The sequence below is a fragment of the Onychostoma macrolepis genome, chromosome 22 (genome assembly GCF_012432095.1).
Source record: "Onychostoma macrolepis isolate SWU-2019 chromosome 22, ASM1243209v1, whole genome shotgun sequence".
In the NCBI taxonomy this organism is placed as follows: Eukaryota; Metazoa; Chordata; class Actinopteri; order Cypriniformes; family Cyprinidae; genus Onychostoma; species Onychostoma macrolepis.
The window spans coordinates 25,858,852-25,878,412 of NC_081176.1; the positions used below are offsets into that span (position 1 = coordinate 25,858,852).

Consider the following 19,561-nt stretch of genomic DNA (forward strand, 5'->3'; position numbering starts at 1 on the left):
ATCCAATTAATCTTAAAGGTATGGTTCATTGTGGTGAAATCTAAGAAGTTTCTCATATGGTCGGATTGAGCAGTCGCGCGCAGGATCAAAAGCATGATGGGAAAGACTGACTGACGACACAGCTTAATGCTCATTGGTTCAGACAACCGTGATGCTGCGTTCTCTTCTAAAATGTTTTATTTTTTTAATCTGATTTCATGCTATTATGTATTTAAATTGTGCATGAATATTCCCAAACACTAGACAGTGCGATCTCTTTGTGAGATATGTGATTGTTGTCATATTTTCTATAAAAATCTAAAATGCATGTTTGAATTAAAATAAAAATGGATGATAAATACGCCTTTCGTATGGAATTAAATAGCAAGCACTTTGAGTGTCTTGTTCATATTTATATTCATATAAAAGCAACAGAACTGAAATTATATCATGTTTATCAGCAGCACAGCATATGAGTGAGAATAACGCAATATCTGCCTTTGATCTCGTAGGTATCTGCTCCACTTCGAGAGCTCAGAACTATCTGTCTTGACTGTGCTTATTTCCCTCCTCCCCTCACTGCAGCCGCCTCATCTACATTTCAGCCGAGGCGAGGCGCATCTCAAACAAGTCTATTCTCAGTATTATTCATGAGAATGAACTCTTACCATCCAATCACTGCGCTGTATTATGCATGAGGTCATCTTACAGCGGAGAATTCAAATCTCGTGAAAGAGCTTCGCGCTGTCAGTTCATTTCTGTGAACATGACCACAACAATATTTAATATGACAACACATGGAGCGCGCGTGAGAGAGCGGTTTCTGGGCGGAACGCCGGGATGGGTTTAATAACACTCACTGCAGGTGTCGTAGTTCATATCCGGACCAGAACAAGCCTGTTTCAAGTGTTTGTGAGTACAGGTGCATCTCAATAAATTAAAATATCGTGGAAAAGTTCATTTATTTCAGTAATTCAACTCAAATTGTGAAACTCAAAGTGACTACCAAAAACCTTATTAAATCATGTTGCGTGATTTATTTAAATACTCTCGTACCATACATTTTGCACAGTACTGTATATTTACATGAACTGAATAAGACAGAAGCAAAAAACCTTACTGAAAAATGTCTTGAAAAAGGGTTTAATGCCTTAAATGTCCCTTCAGTTTGATAATTATTCTAGTCTGTAATGTTTATCATTCATGAGCAGGCAAGCAGAGATGAGGGTCAAAAACGAGGTAAACACTAAGGCTAGTTAGACTAATCAGCAGGGGGAAACTACAAAGCATACTGTACAAACATGACTCAGGAAAAAGGAAGTTAAAGAGACACACCAGGAAGATATAAGAATGTGCGGATGGGTGGTTATTTTTGCTTACCAAATTAACTTTACTGATTAATAAAACCCCAGCTGACCCCCGTCCTCAATGTAATCGAGTTTTTCTTCACTGTTAACACCCATCAGGTTTAGGTTTTACACATATATTAATGCACATCAAATTATAGTTTCCACAGAACACATTGCACAAAAGGGGCACGTGCCCCCTCAGATTTTTGAGCCAAGTGGATTTTAAATACAGCTTCCAAAAGACAAAAAAATAGCCAAATAATATTTTCTATATTTGATACAATCACACCAGCGTGATTAAAGGGGAGGGGGTGTTCATAAAGGCTGTTCCACTCGTCCCCCTCACGTATCCAAATGAGATTGTAGGCATATCTGAGGTCCAGTTTGGTGAAGATCCTGGCAATAATCAATAAAAGGCCTCAAGCCTTCTTTGCCACAAAGAAAAAGCTGGAAGCAGCAGGGGAAGTGGATGGACATATATAACCTTGTTGTAATGCCTCCTCAATATATTCACCTTCGTTTATGAGCGCTGCGGACACACAGATGAAGTAGAAACTGCAGAAACAGGAAAAAAAAAAAAAAAAGCTTCTATGAAAATATTCTTGTGGGTTTTAGGAGTGACCCCATCAATAGTGCTGAGATTATGTAACTATTCATCTCTGAACTCAAACACAGCTTTTGAAATGCAGTAATAAGCTGTCTACCATGTATTTTGGGATGCTGAATAATTGCATTGTTCACATTTTTTTTTTTTTCTTACTCCAAGTATGCAGCCAAAAACATATTTGAGTGTAATCAAAAATGGCGTTAGTACAAATAAATAAATAGCAAATAAATAATATACATTTTTAGCTTTTGAAATCTTGGCTTGTGAAATTCTCTTAAATGTTCATAATCTAAGCCTACAGTTTATATTCAGCCTACAGCATGTATGCATGCTCACACACACACTGTTTAAAAGTTCAGGGTTGGTAAGACTTTTCAATGTTTTTAAGAAGTACCCTGTAAGGCTGCATTTATTTGATCAAAATGCAATAAAAACCATAATATTGTGAAATATTATTACAATTTAAAATAACTTTTTTTTCCTGTTTTGATATTTTTTAAAATATAATTTATTTCTATGAACAAGCTGAATTTTCAGCAGCCATTACTTAATTCTTCAGTGTCACATGATCCTTCAGAAATCATTCTACTGTGCTGAATTGCTGCTCATGAGACATTTTATTATTATTATTATTTATTCTTTGATAAATAAACGGTTCAAATGAACAGCATTGTTTAAAATATAACTGCAGCAATGATTTGTAAATCCCTTTTTTGGGTGTGTTCAGGATGCAACAGATTGTTCCCTATAGAGTTCTTGGAGATTAAAGCAGTCCCCGGCTCTAAATGTTTTAGGCAGAGTGCTGTTCTGTTCTCCTGCAGGAAAACACACATTTAAAAGGCAGATTTATGAAAATCTAAGCTGAATTTCTGTGCTGTATTTCCCTGTTGCTCATTTTTCTCTGTATGTCAAAATGAGAAGTTTGCTGGAATTTTGTAATCTTGTGCTGATTTACAGCGACAGTAAACTAAAGATGTGATATTCAAGACATAACAAGGGAAATCATTTGAGTATCAGGATCCAGAATACAACACTTTCCCAGAGGGATTTACGAAAGGAAGATTCCCTCTCATACTCATGTAAGTCTGAGTATTTACTCATTTCATTAACTTCTGTTGATTTCACTTATTGGATCAAATGTCACATTAGATGGACGGATGATTACAGCTGAAAAGCTGCTAAAAATATCAGCTCATTATTATTATTATTATTACATATTAAACTTATTTATTGTTCAGTGAAACTGGAAAAATAATTTGTAGTCTAACCAATGAAAGCAGACAAGTTTTTGTCTAGACATCCCATAACATTGGAGATACAATGAGATCAGAAACATTTTTGATATTAATATTGGGGAAAATTCAGTAGAAGATCAAGATCAGAGTATATGTGAAAAACGCATGAGAGTCAACCTGTTGTTGAAGTAAATCTGAAAAAGATGAATGAATATCTGATGGGCATTTCTGAAGAGTTTTTCGTGTCAGCTATGGACGTCAATTACATCTGATAATGTTATACAGAGGTAGAAGAGTTTATAATACTTTGATGAAAAAGTAGAATTTCACCCTAATTTATGAAACATTTATATGCAGTATTGTCAAATAAAACATATATTGATAATACAAATTAGGCTATGTACAACAAAAATGTTTTAATTTCCAAAAAAAAACAAGTATTTTTATATGACAAACTGCTTAATTATATTCATAGATTAAGTAAAGATTAAGAAGTATATTGGATGTTCAGAATAACTATGTTAATGAGGAATGCTAATTAAGAACATTTTACATAGTCATACAGCGATTAGTAAAAATCTAAAATTACAGAAATGGATTTAAACAATACATTTTTAAATTGTTTCCCATATTTGTGTACTTGTTATGGTTTTGCATCTTGAGGCTGATATGTCACTCATATCTGCAGATCAGCAAAAACATGTTTTTCCAACAGCAAAACTAAGAATGAAATAGAAATTCCAGATTCAATATTTTTCAACTGTAACACTATGCCAAGTTAGTAGTCAAAAGCTTTCACAGAAAGCACCAATAGTGTATATATATATATATATATATATATGTAATTTGCTCATTTACATTTTCTTGAATAACTCCCCAATCAGCATAATGATCAGAAGTCTGAACGAGCATGTGATGTGATTAGATGATATACAAAACATACATGCCCAGTCACCTGGTGAGTCAGACAAGTCAGACTAGTTTTTTGTCAAAAAAAAAAAAAAAGAGAGCAACTATGAGGAAGATCTTTCTGGTTTGAGCTCAGATATGAAAAGAAACCTTTAACATCTGAACCTTTCAGTTTCACAAAAAGTTATTTGTCGCGAAAGAAGGTTCTTCAGATTATAAAAAGGTAAGAAAGAGTTCTTCTGTGGCATCGCTGTGAAGAACCTTTTAAACACCTTTATTTTTAAGAGTGTACGTCAGAATGCGGGTCTCAGTAGATTATGCGTTCTTGATATAAAAAAAAAAAAGAAAAGAAGATGACAAATTCTGATAGTGTCAGGAATATATGCAACAACATTCAGAGAAAAGTTTCACTTGAGGATCAGGATCTGAGAAGTCACGAAAGGAACCTCCACTCTCATACTCATGTAAGTTAATGCTTTTCATTAACTTTTCTTCATTTAGCTTCAGACATTAGGACACTTACAGCTACCAGCTTATTTTTATTATTATATACCAAAATTATTATTATTATTTTTTTTAATAGCACAATATTTTGTAGTCTAACCAGTGAAGAAGAGAAATTAAACAAAGCTTTAATCATGTCTTTTATTGATTAACAAAAGTCCAGATCATGGAGATACAATGGCTGAGATCAGAAACATACATTTGATTAATACTAATGGTTAAAATTCATTAGAAGATCATGTGAAAACATGTGAAAGTCAACTGGTCTCTCAGGCGTCTTGAATATACTGAAGTAAATTTCAGAATGTTTAATGAATATCTGGTTGCACATGTCTGATTACACTGACCCGGTAGCTGTTGAAGTCCCTTACATCTGACGTACGTAGAACGTGGTACACTGAAACGGAAGAGCTTTCTTTTGAAAAAGCAGTATTTCACTCTCATTTCTGAAGTATTTCTATGCAATATATGCAAACAAAGCATAGTTATAATATTGAACCAACATGATTAATCAGGTATGTTTGATGAATTCGGAGTTTAACACTAGTCGGACAAACTCGTTTTACTTCCTGACGAAGGCCTGATGTAGATTATTGCTCGTGTTTGTGTTGTCAAATGCAAATTATCACTAGAAAAAGGACAATTTCAAGCATCATTAATACATTTAACATGAATTGGTTAATGAATGATTATCAGATTTAACTTCACGGTTGTATCTTCTGTAACTGTTATTTTGATTTACGACATTAGCAATTAGCTTTAGCCATTTGTATTAGCCTACCGTCATTTGTGTCTCAGGTGAAGTTGGTTTTATTTGATAGTAACTGGATTTTTCTAGTCTAGTCTAAAGTTTCTCCAGTTGGGTGAAGATGCTTCCCTTCAAAAACATTTACTGTCAAATTGTAACATTTATAGATGAGTTTAGTGTATAGAATGATGATGATGCAGCATACAATATATTATTATAGGCAATAAATGGATACATGTATTAATTTATATGAATTTAGTTGAATATGATTGTCAGATAGTGTATGCTTTCAGACTGAATGATTCATTTCTGTCTCTCTGTGTGTGTGTGTGTGTGTGTGTGTGTGTGTTAGAATGGTTGCTACAAAAATGGTTTTATCCTCGACAAATAAACATAAAACTGTAATATGCAACATAACAGATCACTATGACAAAACATGAGATAATTTAACCACAAGCACATCTTATCTCATCTGTCACACTTTGACTTCGGAATTAAATAGTGTCTTACAAGTATTTTTTTCTTCTTCTTCTGTTTCTGCAGTTGGTGGTTCGTCTGTGTATTTGCAGTGCTAATAAACAAAGGTGAGCATCTGAAAAACACATTTGAGAAATAAATTCATGTTGTATGTATAAATGCAATGTTCTGTGTTTACAGTTAAAGTTTGTCTCATTTCAGTGTCTCTGCAGGTCACAGTAGAGGGTGTTATTGGTGGTTCTGTTGTCCTGCCGTGTTCTTCAGCTGAACATGATCTTAAACTTCAAGACATTGATGTGCACTGGAGAGACAAAAATGACAAAATTGTGTATAGTATAATTAAGGGTGAACATTCAGTAGCTGGACAAGACCCACAGTACAAGGATAGAGTTGAAACATTTCCATCTGAGTATCTGAGAGGAAACTTCTCCATCAAACTCTCTGGTCTCACTCACGCTGATGCTGGACAGTACATCTGCTACATCACACCTTCAGATGAACAGGAGACTGTACAACTGATCATCAAGGGTCTGTAAAACTGATTGATTAACGTATGATTATTTTAACTTAAAAGCTTTATAAAATCTCAGTACAATAAGTGTTTGACCAGCTATAATGTTTCAGTCTGAATGTTGCTGTATATAAATTATAGATGGATATGTTGCATTTAGTGTATAATGTTGTTTGTTGTTTACTGTTTTGTTGCAGAAAAGGAGAAAGGAGAATATGCTGGAGCAGTTAGTGCGGGGACGTCATCGCACTACGTTTACATTGTATTACCTGCATTATTTATAGTGCTTATAGCCTGATTCATCAGATTTCTAGCTGCCTAATGCTCTCCTGTCAGGACTGAAGAACAAATAACAATAAACGTATTTGGTTTTCTTTGTGTTATTTCATGTTTATGTTAAAACTGCTCATGATTGACCAAATCATATTCATTAGACATTAGTAAATTTGTTTCTTCTTTGTATATACAGATAAAACATGGTGCTCAGGGTCGTCAGCTCTGCAGACTCATGTTAGAAAACAACGATTTCATAACCACAGACCTTTTGATTATTCACAAACCATAAAATCCCACAGGTAGTTCCTGAGGGAACCAATATGCAGCACATTTTCTCCCATGTTTTAGGAAACAAACAAAACTGCTCTTGTAAGATATGTTTCTAGATCAACAGCTTTGTTTATATTTTGTTTTGTTTTTTGATCCTGGAACAACATTTCAGTCAAATAAACATAGTGTTAATAATAACCCAGCCTTAATATTAGTGGACAGTTATAGGCTGATAAGAACGGTGCACATGCCCAGCCTAACCCTAACATTTTAGCCCCAAACCCAACCCTGAAATCTGATTGGTTGATAGAGATGTTTTTCCAGGACAAACAAGGATGTTCATCCAGGAAACATGTCGGCAAAATCACGTTCACTTCTTTAGACACATTCCTCAGGGAAAGTCTCAGATGTGCTCTTTGCCAACTTGTCAAACATAGTTTTTTTTTTTTTTTTGGCATATATTCCAGTTAAAGTGTCTAAACATTCCTAAAACAATATATATTCAATTGAGAAGGAAAACTGTTTAAGATATTAAGCCTTGTTTTCAGAGAATTAAGTGAGTGAGTGAAGTGACATCCCATAATTGGAATTCATGCTCTGCATTTAACCTACACACACACACACACACACACACACACACACAGAGAGAGAGCAGTGGGCAGCCATTTTTGTTGTGGCTGGGGAGCAGTTGGGGGATCAGTGCCTTGCTCAAGGGTCTCACCTCAGTCATGGTATTGATGGTGGAAGTTGCTGTAATTGCTGACAATTCCTGCCAGACTTCAGACTCGAACCCACAACCTTCAGGTTACAAGTCAGACTCTCTATCCATTAGGGCACAACTGAGTTAAGTCATCAGCAAATCAAATTGTTCTTAAGCATAAACAACAAATAAAGTGATGTTTATTCTGAAAATGTAAAAATAATACACTGAATGTTGTTATTTACTGTGATAATACAAACCTCCCTTCTACTACTGCTCTATTACGGCGAGGTGTGTGTTTGTCTCTCTGTTGTGTGGCGCCCTCTGCTGGATAAAGACCTGAACCAAAAAAGCATTTGGACACTTTTTTTTTCTTCTTCTTTTTTTTAATCATTCCAAATGACTTTAAGAAAGAGGTTCTGTACTTCTACTTAAGTAAACTTGTCCTTTTCCCGCCAGTAACAGCCTCATTCAGTCTAACCTATACAGATGCATAAAGAAAATTGAACCAAAAACAAGCCCAACAAGACTACATGCACTAGTGGTGAAATCAGACTCTGTCTCTTAGATGGTTAACCACTTCTTTCTTCTCTTGATCCTGATTTTTCTGATTCTGCCGGTTATTTCGCATGGACTCGATCCTTGAGCCCTCAAAAAGTCGTGCCATGAAGCCCAGGCCTTCATGTTTAATGTATGACTTTCCAGCAAAGGTGTAGAGAACAGGGTTTATGCAGCTGCTGATGAAGGTGATAATGGAGCTGAAGCCTCGGAATGATAACCAGATTTTCTGTAGTCTGTGAAGAAGAGGATACATTAGTTACATAACTTTTTTAGATAGTCAATAAGTTACTTTATACACACAATGAAAGAATTCAGATAATAATTCTCTGTGTGCATTCAGCTTAGTTCACCTTGCTTTTGCATGGGAATCTTCAGGGAGAAAAGTCCCAGCAATCTGTGCAGGAAAGTCATAATCAAACATGTTCTCAAACATGAAGATCCCATTTTAAGGTATCAACTTTGTAAAATAAAAATATTATAAATATTGCACACAGTGTTGTGCACACACACCTCCACCATATTCATCATGTGGAAAGGAAGCCAGGTCAAGCCGAAGGTGATGACAATCACCAGGATGAGTTTCTCACTTCGGATGCGCCTACGAAACCGTGTCTTGCGAATTCTGCGCAGGATACACACGTAACTGCTTATGATCAGCCCATACGGCATCAAGAAACCCAGCAGGATTTCCAAACAGTGCTGCAGTATCACCTAAAATAGAGTGAGGTCATATGACAACACACAAATAATTCATAAACATCTTGTCATCTCATACGTAAATTAATTTTGAGATATTTTTCAGATTAGTAATGATTAATTTAGACTTTCCAGTATGTTTACATGTAATAATTTTCGCCAATCCCTAACCCTAAACCCTAACCCATGCAACCTGATTCACATATTCATGTAAATTAAACTTAAGCACATGTGCAGTGCCAAGTCGGTAAGTTCAAATCTGTATGATACGAGAGTACGATAATATCATCGGAGCTACTGTGAGTATAATAATCATTTTTGCTTTGATAACTAAAAAGAAAGCTGACATGCTGTATAAATCTCCCATGAACTTTTAGCTAATATTTAGGAAATATTCAGTATCATTCAATGAAAAGTTACTGAATATTTATTTTATTTTTGTCAACCTTTTCAATAACTGAAATATCATTCGAACTGAGCTAAATTGCATCGATTGAGGGGTTTGCATGAAGCATTTTTCAGTCCGACTGAGCCATCAATCAAATTACTAATGGATTATTTGCATAGCTAGTACTAGAGTGAAACGTTCTAATAGATTGTGTTTGATCACAGACCATATTTTATACTTCCAAGTTTATTGAAGTGGAATGCGTTATAGATTGATAAACCATGACGCCCTTGCTTCCACCAGTTTTCTAGCTAGGCAGCTAGTTTCTGCTTTCTATGTGTGTTGATTGCTGGAGTGTCATTGTGTCATTAATATTGATTTTTGTCTTTAGAACCGGAAATAGTAGTAGAATTTACCATAGTGTTTACTCTTCTATGACAACTTCGGCTCGGAAACACAGAAGCTGAAATAGGACCATTGCATCAGAAAGTTCAGTTGTGAGGCTACATGTGCAATTCAATTGTAAAAATGCTTCTTAAAACAGTGTTATAGCATTTTGACACACTGCAGCACTACTAAAATATAGCTAGTAGCATAGCTACTTCCACATATACTGCCCCACATTGCTATGCATACATTCAATTACTATTCTTTTCAATTGTTACTAAATATTATTAGTTTATAAATGTTATCTGGCAAACATAACTCACATCTCGTGGCAGTGGATGTTTACAAGCACACATTAAAAACTTTGGCTCTTGCTCACTCCAGAAAGTAGTCCAGAAGACAGAGTTAGGTACTGATATCCCCAGAGCAAAAATCCACAGTCCTATCAACACCCGAATAATCACCCTCCGGTCTGTCAGGACACCAGTATGTTTCCACCAAACTACAGCCACCATCCTGTGCAGACTCATTAACGTTATCAAAAATATCGAAGCGTACATGTTGGCACTGCAGAGATACAGCAGAATCTTGCACAGTGGCAGGGTAAAAATCCAGTAGCGTTTTAACAAATAAACAATGAAAAAAGGCATCAAAAGCATCAAGAATCCATCCGCAAAGGCTAGGTTTAGGATCAGGAGGGTTGTGATGGAACGGTGGCGGGTTCGAGCCAGGATGCTCCAAATAATCAAGAGGTTTCCAGAGACACCAATGGGTAGCAAAAGACAGAGGATCAGAGCTCCTGTGATTGATCCTGCACTACTTCTCACAGCTGTCTCAGTAACATTGTTCATTCCAGAGTTGGTGGTGTTGGTGAGAAAGTGGACTGACATGGTAAAAGACGGAGTGTGAGAGGCGAGTGGTACATTCGTTGGTCTGAGTAACTCTCGACTTCAAAATGTCACCTGCAGCAACATCAGTAGACACTAAACTATTTATTGTGCATTAGCACGGGTATACATTGACAGCCTTCCAGATGAATTACCAAAATGATATTTTACCAAAGTGCATACAGGAGACAGCATAATGTGATCGTTATCTCAACTTGTTTCCTGTTTGACTAGACATGCCCGTCATAGCAAACAAATTCAATGCCAGCCATCTGTCAAAGGGCCACTAACGTGTTACACAGAGAGAAAGAACACAAGTGATTGAACACATCTATATCAGATGAGGGATATGAAAAAAGAAACAGAGGAAAACAAATAACTTCCTTACATTTTTATAGCATTTGTGTGGACACTTCCAATGAAAACAAAGGCCAATTTGACCAGGACACCAAAAGTCACACATCTACTCTTACCAAGAAACACCATGGGATTTTTTTACAAATACACACTGTCAGAAAAATGTGGAAAAATCAAACCTTTAGAGCTTGTCACTGGGGTAGATCCCTCACAAGTACACCTTTGTACCTTTTCTACTCCTAAAAGTTGCATATTAGTAGGTCCTTTAACCTAAACAGACAAGCATGGTGCTATAGCAACACCAAAGTCATTGGTTTAATACAATTTATTCTGCAAACTGCTAGTCCTATGTAGGGTCACAAGGAAGCTGGAACCTATTCCAGGCTCTTCTGCCACATAGGCATTGAAACACTCTTGATGGGTACCCAGTGGAAAAACATGAAGTAATAAAATGTATACCTTGAATGCAATGTAATTTGCTTTGGATTAAAGTGTCTGTCAAATGTATACATGTAAGGTGTTAATCTGCACCCTTTCGGCGTTAAAAAGTACCAATTTTTCCTTTGGGGTATTGCCCCAGTGTCAAGCATTTTTTTCTGAGAGTGCAGAGAGTCAGGATCTCTCTCAGAACAGTGACTTTTTTTTTTTTAAATATAGTGTTCTTGTTCAAGGCCTTGTCCCAAATTGTGCTCTAAGCTAGGGGTAATGAACGCTGTTTTTGTATATCCAATGTCTTACATATGTTCCAATATGCTTGGACACTGGGTCTCCAGGAGCAGACCTGAATACTTAGTGAAGTAGTCCTCTGTGAAGATCATGTCTGCGTGGAACTGGCATAAGTAGACAATTCTGAAATCTAAAGTCACAAAAGGGACACACCCACTGTCTAGTGGAATTCACACAAACATACAGACCACCACAAATTCACCATTCAGGACAGAAGCATACTGGGATAATATGAACCATGCCACTATAAACATGAGTACCTTAAAATAAACTACACCAGCAACATAGATTTTGCCAGGAAGATCTCCCATCCAGGTACTGTCCTGGCTCAACCCTGCTTAGCTTCAGAGTGCTGGTTGTAAGGTACCATGTAGCATTCAGGGCATTCAAGTTCAAGAGCTACTTTATAATTACAGTGTGTGTACATGAGTTTATGAATACAGGTACAAAGTACACTCTTGAGGAAATCGTGTGTCACGAGAACAACCAACTCACATATCACACATCCACTGACCCACTTAAAAACATAATCATTGCATAAACTAGACAAGTAACATCTCTTCCTTTTATTATGCCTTTCTCAGATTTAAGAAAGAGAAATGTACAACCAAATTCATCAATTATTTAAAGGAAAAGGAATGGTTCATGCAAACCTTAAAATGATGTTCTTTACTCACCACTGTGTTCTGAACTGGTTTTCTCTTGATTTCATTTCAAAAAAGAAAAAAAGAATGAAGACAGTGAAGGTCAACTGAAAATACTGTCTGGAAAAGTTGTCATGGCTCTTTCCTTCAGAGTATCAAGCTACAGGTTTTAAGGCAGATTTTATTTAATCCAATAGAGACGGAACACCCCCAAACTTAAATCATAAATATCAAACATGTTTGATATTTACAACTCTTGATCCAGCTGCCTCTGATGTGATGCCTGCAATAGCCAATCAGAGTGAGTAAGCGTCACTTACTGGATGTTGCGTGCTTCTATAGCTGAAACTTGCAGACACAATTCTTGAAAGTAGAGTACTGAGAAATAACATCACCCATATTCTTTATATATATATATATATATATATATATATATATATACATACTGTATATTTTGTTGTTCACTGTACAACAGAATGTGCACCAGGAGAGCCAGCTCAGTGCATGAAAAGAGTTGTATATGGACCAGTAAACGCAACGCAGCATTTTCTGTCAAATCCAGGAGTATTACTGACCAGACATGGAAATACCGTATGGGTCCGTATACTGCCAAGTATGTACCAATTCGGATGTATGTTACTAAGGTATTCTTCCGTGCAACATCCGTTTGTTGCCATGCAAGTAATGTGCCCTTCTCTTTTGGTCATTCACGTTAAACTCAATTGGTTGATTTGAAACTAATCCCACCCCTAAACAAGACAGCTATTGGGCCACTGAGCACACAGACTTTCCTCAAAAGTCATTTCATTTATCCCACTCAAAACCCTTACAGGTGAATGATGTGATTGGTTGCTGACCAGGTGGGCAGATTGATTGTTTATCTTTATTAGGGGAACATAGTAAATATCCAAAACATAAAAACAGCCAGAAAACTATTTTAACAGAAAACAACATGTAAAATACATCTACTTTGAATGAAAGATTTCAAGCAAATGCAAATGTGTCCCAGCGGACTTCATTCCTCACTCCTGTGTGCATCCACATCAACAACATCTTCCTCATCTTACATTGAGCTCCACCATTTCTGTCCTCCGCAATGCTCTTTCTGTGTTTGTCTCGGAAGACCTTGTCTCCAGCAACTGCAAAACAACAGTAATGTTGACAATAAACTTTACAGGCAAATAGCCTATTTAAGAAGTTACATCATGTCAAGAAGAATTACAGTATAAATATAGTTTTGACATTATTTGACATATATTAGTTTTACACAATATAAATCAGACTTACCTGGTTTGTGTATGACATCGAAGTGGATTCTTCTCAAAACTGTGCAAGCTTACAAATACAGTATTTCAGTCTGTAGCTTGGTGTTCTCAAGCAGTGTGACTGGGTGTGATCAGGTCAACCACAAAAGTCTTAGCCAGGGGTGGGGTGAGTGTGTGTTTGTGTGTGTGTGTGTGTGTGTGTGTGTGTGTGTGTGTGTGTTTGTGCTGATGGTTGGTTAGGGGGATCATTTAAGAAGAATTAGATATATGGGATATATTTTTAGATATATATTTTACATAGAATATTTATCTGGGGAGATATCTTTTGAAAGTGTTGTTTGTTTATATGTAGTTTGTAATATATATATATATATATATATATATACTCTTTGCTAGTTTTGACTTAACATAACTATTGAACAGTTCCACGTGTTGCCCAGGAAAAGCTCATAACACGCACTGACTGTTTGGGGAGCATTAATCACTATTGCTAGCGATACTGCTGGAGAAACCACTTCTCTTGATACATCAGTAAGGAACCAGGCCATCATTTCTGTGAAATAATATGGAAATGAAACTGGGGAAAGACAATGCCTTTATGTTCTCTGATTTGTCAAAAAAAATAAGGCAAGCTATATTTGATTTCAATAATATTAAGACTATTTTGAGGCTGTTTTGTGAAACTCTTAAGTGTGCGTGTGAATCATCTAGTGTGCATTTAGTGAATTATAAGGCTAAAAGTTGGTTTGAGACTGTCAGAAACATGTATGTGGTCTCTCATGATTTTAGAATCGGTTAAGATTTGAAAAAAGTCTAGTGTGTCCCAGGCTTTACCAATGGTAGCTGACTGTTGACTTAAATTGTTAAGGGTTTTATTGATGTAAGGGTGTTATATGTTTGGCTCACGAGTTTCTTTCTCTCTTTTTTTTTTTTTTTTTTAAACTCCTCATTATTAATCTTTACGGATCACTTCTAACCTGTATATATAAATAAAATGTATTGGTTGTTGTTTACAGGTTGTTTCCCACCTACAGAATGAGATGGTGGGATAGGAAAAGCAGTTTGGCCAATAGATGAATAGGTGATGGCCCCTGGAGGTCAGTGATGGTATTGTGTTTTAGTAGAGGAATCAAAGTTTGAAAGAAGTTTAATAAAATGGCCAAAACATATATGTGTTCAAAATTATTTAGAGTGTACTACTGTAGCATTCTAGCTGGCTCTTGGCATTCAAAATGGCCAAAATGTGGTTCGTGTTCAGTCTGACTTCCTGTAAGTGGTGTGGTTTTGTTGTGTGAAGGACAGCAACATGAGGATGTTGTAGCTTCATTTCTGAAACTTTTTATGTCATCTCATACGCTTTGTAGAAAAATAATAAATATCTTCACATTCTATGTTGTGCAAAATTGTGTTGGACATTTCAGATTGTTGGATGTTTGATTGTTTGTGTTCACATGAAGCAGACGCTTATTGCATCTCCTAAATAAAAGAGCAGCATGGTTTAGCTCAAGTAAAGTGTTAAACTAGGCTCAATACTTAAACCATCAGTTCCACTGAGTTGGTCACCTGACAAAAAGAAATTACTCATAAGGTCTCTTCTTTGTCTAAACAGGTGGTTTACCCTTGAACAGAGTTCCCATCTGCTTTAGAGATATCGTCATCACATGATTTTTTTAACCTCAAATGGAAAAAGAATAGCAGTGCAGTCAGCAAGGCTTTAGAAGTTTGAAAGAATGATTGTTGTCATTTCTACATGATTGTTTACATTTCTACATATATAAACACACACACATACTGTATGTATGTACATATACTGTATATATATATATATATATATATATACACACACAAAACAAAAAAGCTTCATACTGTTAAAGGTTAAACCACCTGGCTTTGCAGTTCACTGGTGATCAGGTGACCATCTGTGGAAAAGTTTACTGAGCTTGTCTGGCCAAGGCCAACCACAATGCCTACATTTGATCTGCTCAGAAGCGTTTGGCTGGCCATCATCTAGTAGGTGGATGATTCCATTGTGTATTTAAAAAAGAGAGAGAAGCTCATTTTTGATGTCTATTTCTTAGTTATGTTTTATTCATTAAGTATATTTTATGAAAATTTATATTTACAACAAAGGTATAATAAACACACTGATACAAGGTCAGGAACAAGCTTTCCTGTTTACGATTTGGGCTGCAGCTGAAAAGCACTGGTTTTGTTCCATCTGGGAAAAGACCACCTCGGTATACTGAAAGAGCAACAAGGCGGCAGCCGGTATTAGCATTTAGAAATGTATGTAAAGTATCTGTTTCATGATCTAAACAGTGATAAATAATCTTAAAAGTAATAATTAAATAAATTGTTTTGCATAATTTACCATTGTGTTTGGCTTCTTAATTTGTTTGTGAAGAGTTTTCTCTAAATCTGCTTCTTGGTGTTTGAAGTTTTCTCTAGAGTAGCAACATACAAAACCTGCAAGAGAAGAGAATCATTGTCCTATTTTACAGATAGATTAAATGAGATTGCATTAATGAACAGAACTCACCAATCACCACAAAGACCAGAACACCATGCATCAAACCAGATACGATGATAACAATCACCCATGGTCTCTGGTCAGTATCATTCAGCATGGTATGATTCTGCTCAATATACTTCACCACAGTGTGATTCTGACACTCCGGTAATTTAGTTGGTTCTGTAAAAAATAGCTTTACATTCAAATAACCAAAGCACTGAACATCCATGTGGCCTGATTACTGAATGCTCACTCACCAGTGATGTGAAGTCTGGTGCCGCTGCTGAATTTTGGAGGTGCCTCTGTGGTCATGCAGTAATAAACGCCTAACTCATCCGTAGTGACATTTTTTATGAATAGATGATGTTTAGGTTGCACTGAATATTTGAGTCTGAATCTTACATCGTAGTAAAAAGGAGTTGGTGAAGTTGAAAATAACCGCAGTATCATAACTGGACGATTTGGTAGTTTTAGTAGCATCCAATAAATCTCTTTTTCGTCAAGATCACAGTTTATAGACACATTTTGTCCCAAATGTGTTAGTTCTGTTAACGTTTCTACAGCTTGACACCATACTAGTAGACCTGCAAGACAAAAATAAAATACACACAGTACGAAAAAAATAGGATTCTTACGAAACAGAATACTTGTTCAGCAATAAATTAATCAGGTTACTCCATAAAATGCTTACAGATAAGATGCTGGATGATCTTTGTGTCATTTCCGCCATTAAAATTCATTGAGATGATTAATTCTGGCTGCTTTCAAAAATGGAAATGTAATTCAGAGCTTTGAAACCAAGAAGAGGGCGATTCTCTACCAACCACTGAAAGGAAGTCACACTCACAAACTGTACCTGACAGTTTTTAAAGGAACAGTTCACCCGAAAATTAAAATAGCCATCCAAGATGTAGACGAGTTTGTGTCTTCATGGGAACAGATTTGGAGAAATGTATCATTAACTCGCTTGCTCACAATGGATCATCTGCAGTGAATGGGTGCCGTCAGAATCAGAGTCCAAACAGCTGATAAAAACATCACAATAATCCAGTAGACCTATTTTCATCTTCTGTAGTGAAAAACTGTGTGTTTGTAATAAACAAATTCATCATTAGGACATTTTAACTTTAAACCACCACTTCTGGCAAACTGATGGAATACAGAACTCGTGTTTTTGTCGGAAGCAATGGTTTGAAGTTAAAAAATGTCTTTATGAATTTGTTTCCTGTTTTTTGTTTCACAAGATGTTAATTGATGGACTGGAGTGGTGTGGATTACTTGTGGATGATGTTTTAATAAGCTGTTTGGACTCTTATTCTGATGGCACCCATTCACAGAGGATCCACTGGTGAGCAGATGAGTTAATGATACATTTTTCCTTTAACAGCTCATAGTAAGTTCATCATTATTATACAGTGTGTGATGTTGGCGTCATTGCTTTAGGGATTTTGTTACACTACATAAACAGCATGTCAAATATTGGCTGAAGCTTAAGGTTAATATTGGTCTGCCAATGCAAAGGCTGTAGATTTAAACAAAAGACCACTGACCCAAAACCCTTTAAGTTATTTTTTCTAAGCCACCTATCCAAATAACCAAATAAAATGAGGCAAATAAAATGGAGAGATTGTGATTCTGATCAGTCAAGATAACAATTATCTTGAAAATTAAAATACATAAAAATCACAAAAATCCATTATTGTAACTATATTATACACCACTGAATAGACTGGACATTACGTGGTACTGAAAGTATCACGTGCCATTTCCATTGTTTATTACCACAGGAACTAAGCCTTACACACTTCTCTCTCGCGGTCTCTCTTCATTAAAATCTAGCTTTGATGAAACTTGCCTTTCTACAAAGTAGCAGAAGTACGTAAAATACCTTTTTAGGATTTGGATTCGTATTGTAAACAACTGACTGCCAGTCAGGGTAAACAATCAATGACAGCGATTTACTGTGACAAAGCAACCGGAAATCGTTCATTGTGAACGAGACCTGTTTATTTTAACTCTGAGCTGAGCTGCAGTTCATTCAAATAGACAGCTACACGATACAGACAGACTTATAGGCTACATCGGATATTTATCCACCTGCAGTTTCCCGGGCTGAGTTTCACGTCCTGGCACAGCTGGATACGTAAATAATGTTTAAGTAAATCATCTCCTAGAAGCAGTCATGGTGGGTAGTACCTCGCTGTAGTGATGAGAAGGAAAAAAAAAAAACTTTGAAAAAAAATGATAAAAGTGTTTCTAAGCGCTCAAAACTCCGCTCGCTGAGAACATCTGCTGGCCAAAGCGGGTAACTGCAATTCATAGCTTTCAGTCACGTGAAATCTGTCAATAAATAGTGTTTGCGTTTTCTAATTAGAATCTTAATATTAAATTATACAGATTAACTGTATGATACAAAGTCTTTTATTAATTTTAGCACTAATTTTGTATCAACAATATAATAGCATAGGCCTATATAAGAACTTAATCTAAAGTTATGCATCACCGTAAACTATAAAACTGACTAGAGATCAGTTAAAGTCGTACATTTAATACTGCTTCATGGGTTCACTTGAGATTAACGCATCCAACCATTGATATTTAAAACGTTCCAAACAGCATGAGGTAACGTCGCCCTGTTTGATGAAATCACATGTCTTAGTCAGGTAGATATGCACTCTGATCTCACAGACATGAATTTCAAATCAATAGCTCCAAAATCCTGCTCCACATAAATACAACACATCAAATGATGTGAAATGATTTACTAGTGAAATTTTTACTTTCAATGCAGAAAGACAATGGAAACTTGTGACAAATAAATAAATAAATAAATGGTTTCCACAACAAAGACCATTACAAACAATCAACTTTTAACCATTAAAACCATTAAAAAATGGTTTTCTGTAGTGCGTTTTGGGACATATTCCATTAGGATTTATTGGTTTTAACAAGTCACCAATAGAAGGCGACCAATTACCAGTAGATACCCACAGGGTCCATTTCCATTAAAACCAATAGGCTACAAGTCCCATTATAACCAGTAAAACCATTACAAAATTTGTGATGGTGTCTATGGTTTTGTTTTTTTTTTCCCAGCAGGGCTGACAGGGACAAGTGACATGTTTTGCATTTCTGTCATTTACATTATACATCTTTAAATCTGAAATCGTATTTAAAGCAGTTTGTTTACTGAACTGCAGTTGGGTTTTCAGCTTTGACTTCTTGTTCAACACCATAATGAGTTTCCTCTATGGAAGTCTTAAACTTTTTGTGTTGTTTTGAAGGTTTTTAGGCCTATTTCAATTGATTTAAAGCATTTAAACTAAAAGTCAGGCGTTTCTCTTTAATATTCAGCCAGTTCTTACATTTGGATCATAATGCCAATGACAGATCACACAGCACCCCCTTTCAATAAACTGGTGTTTTAAATACAAGAATCTGTACTTGTATATAACTGCCAATGACTTGACTTTCCAGTAGTTTTCTTTAGCTGTCGTCAAGGCAATTCTGCTCCTCCCATCACAACAAAGCTCTGTGTTTACTCATCACCTGCACAGTCTCTCAGACCACCGG

At 36.0% G+C, this 19,561-nt stretch overlaps 1 protein-coding gene and 1 long non-coding RNA gene across 5 annotated transcripts; one reads left to right on the forward strand and one right to left on the reverse strand.

Annotated features, from left to right (window-relative positions):
- The first annotated feature begins 88 nt into the window (after positions 1-88).
- On the forward strand, positions 89-6,692 carry LOC131529721 (uncharacterized). Of its 2 annotated transcripts, none has more exons than XR_009268192.1 (4): positions 89-3,014; positions 5,875-5,915; positions 6,010-6,336; positions 6,517-6,692. It is a non-coding gene; the product is annotated as an uncharacterized LOC131529721 (long non-coding RNA). The 2 variants fall into 2 exon arrangements; XR_009268193.1 differs by lacking the exon at positions 89-3,014 and adding an exon at positions 3,040-4,543.
- A 1,340-nt stretch (positions 6,693-8,032) lies between these two features.
- On the reverse strand, positions 8,033-18,215 carry LOC131529668 (leukotriene B4 receptor 1-like). Of its 3 annotated transcripts, none has more exons than XM_058759478.1 (6): positions 18,086-18,199; positions 16,680-16,746; positions 16,246-16,572; positions 16,016-16,168; positions 15,848-15,942; positions 15,547-15,718 (listed from the first exon to the last, which is right to left on the reverse strand). In XM_058759478.1, the coding sequence occupies exons 2-6, from the start codon at positions 16,726-16,728 to the stop codon at positions 15,632-15,634; spliced, it is 711 nt and encodes a 236-aa protein (XP_058615461.1). In that variant the 5' UTR covers positions 16,729-16,746; positions 18,086-18,199; the 3' UTR covers positions 15,547-15,631. The 3 variants fall into 3 exon arrangements, with proteins under 3 accessions (XP_058615463.1, XP_058615461.1, XP_058615460.1); XM_058759477.1 differs by having other exon boundaries at positions 16,680-16,814; positions 18,086-18,170; XM_058759480.1 differs by lacking the exons at positions 15,547-15,718; positions 15,848-15,942; positions 16,016-16,168; positions 16,246-16,572; positions 16,680-16,746 and adding exons at positions 8,033-8,359; positions 8,477-8,520; positions 8,637-8,837 and having other exon boundaries at positions 18,086-18,215.
- Between the last annotated feature and the right edge of the window lie 1,346 nt (positions 18,216-19,561).

Coding starts and splice junctions, on each gene's coding strand:
- LOC131529668 (XM_058759478.1), bottom strand. CDS start 16,728: ATGAATTTTAATGGCGGAAATGACACAAAGATCATCCAGCATCTTATC. Junction 16,573..16,679: donor GATCATCCAGCATCTTATCT/GTAAGCATTTTA, acceptor TTTGTCTTGCAG/GTCTACTAGTATGGTGTCAA. Junction 15,943..16,015: donor TCTGGTCTTTGTGGTGATTG/GTGAGTTCTGTT, acceptor CTTCTCTTGCAG/GTTTTGTATGTTGCTACTCT.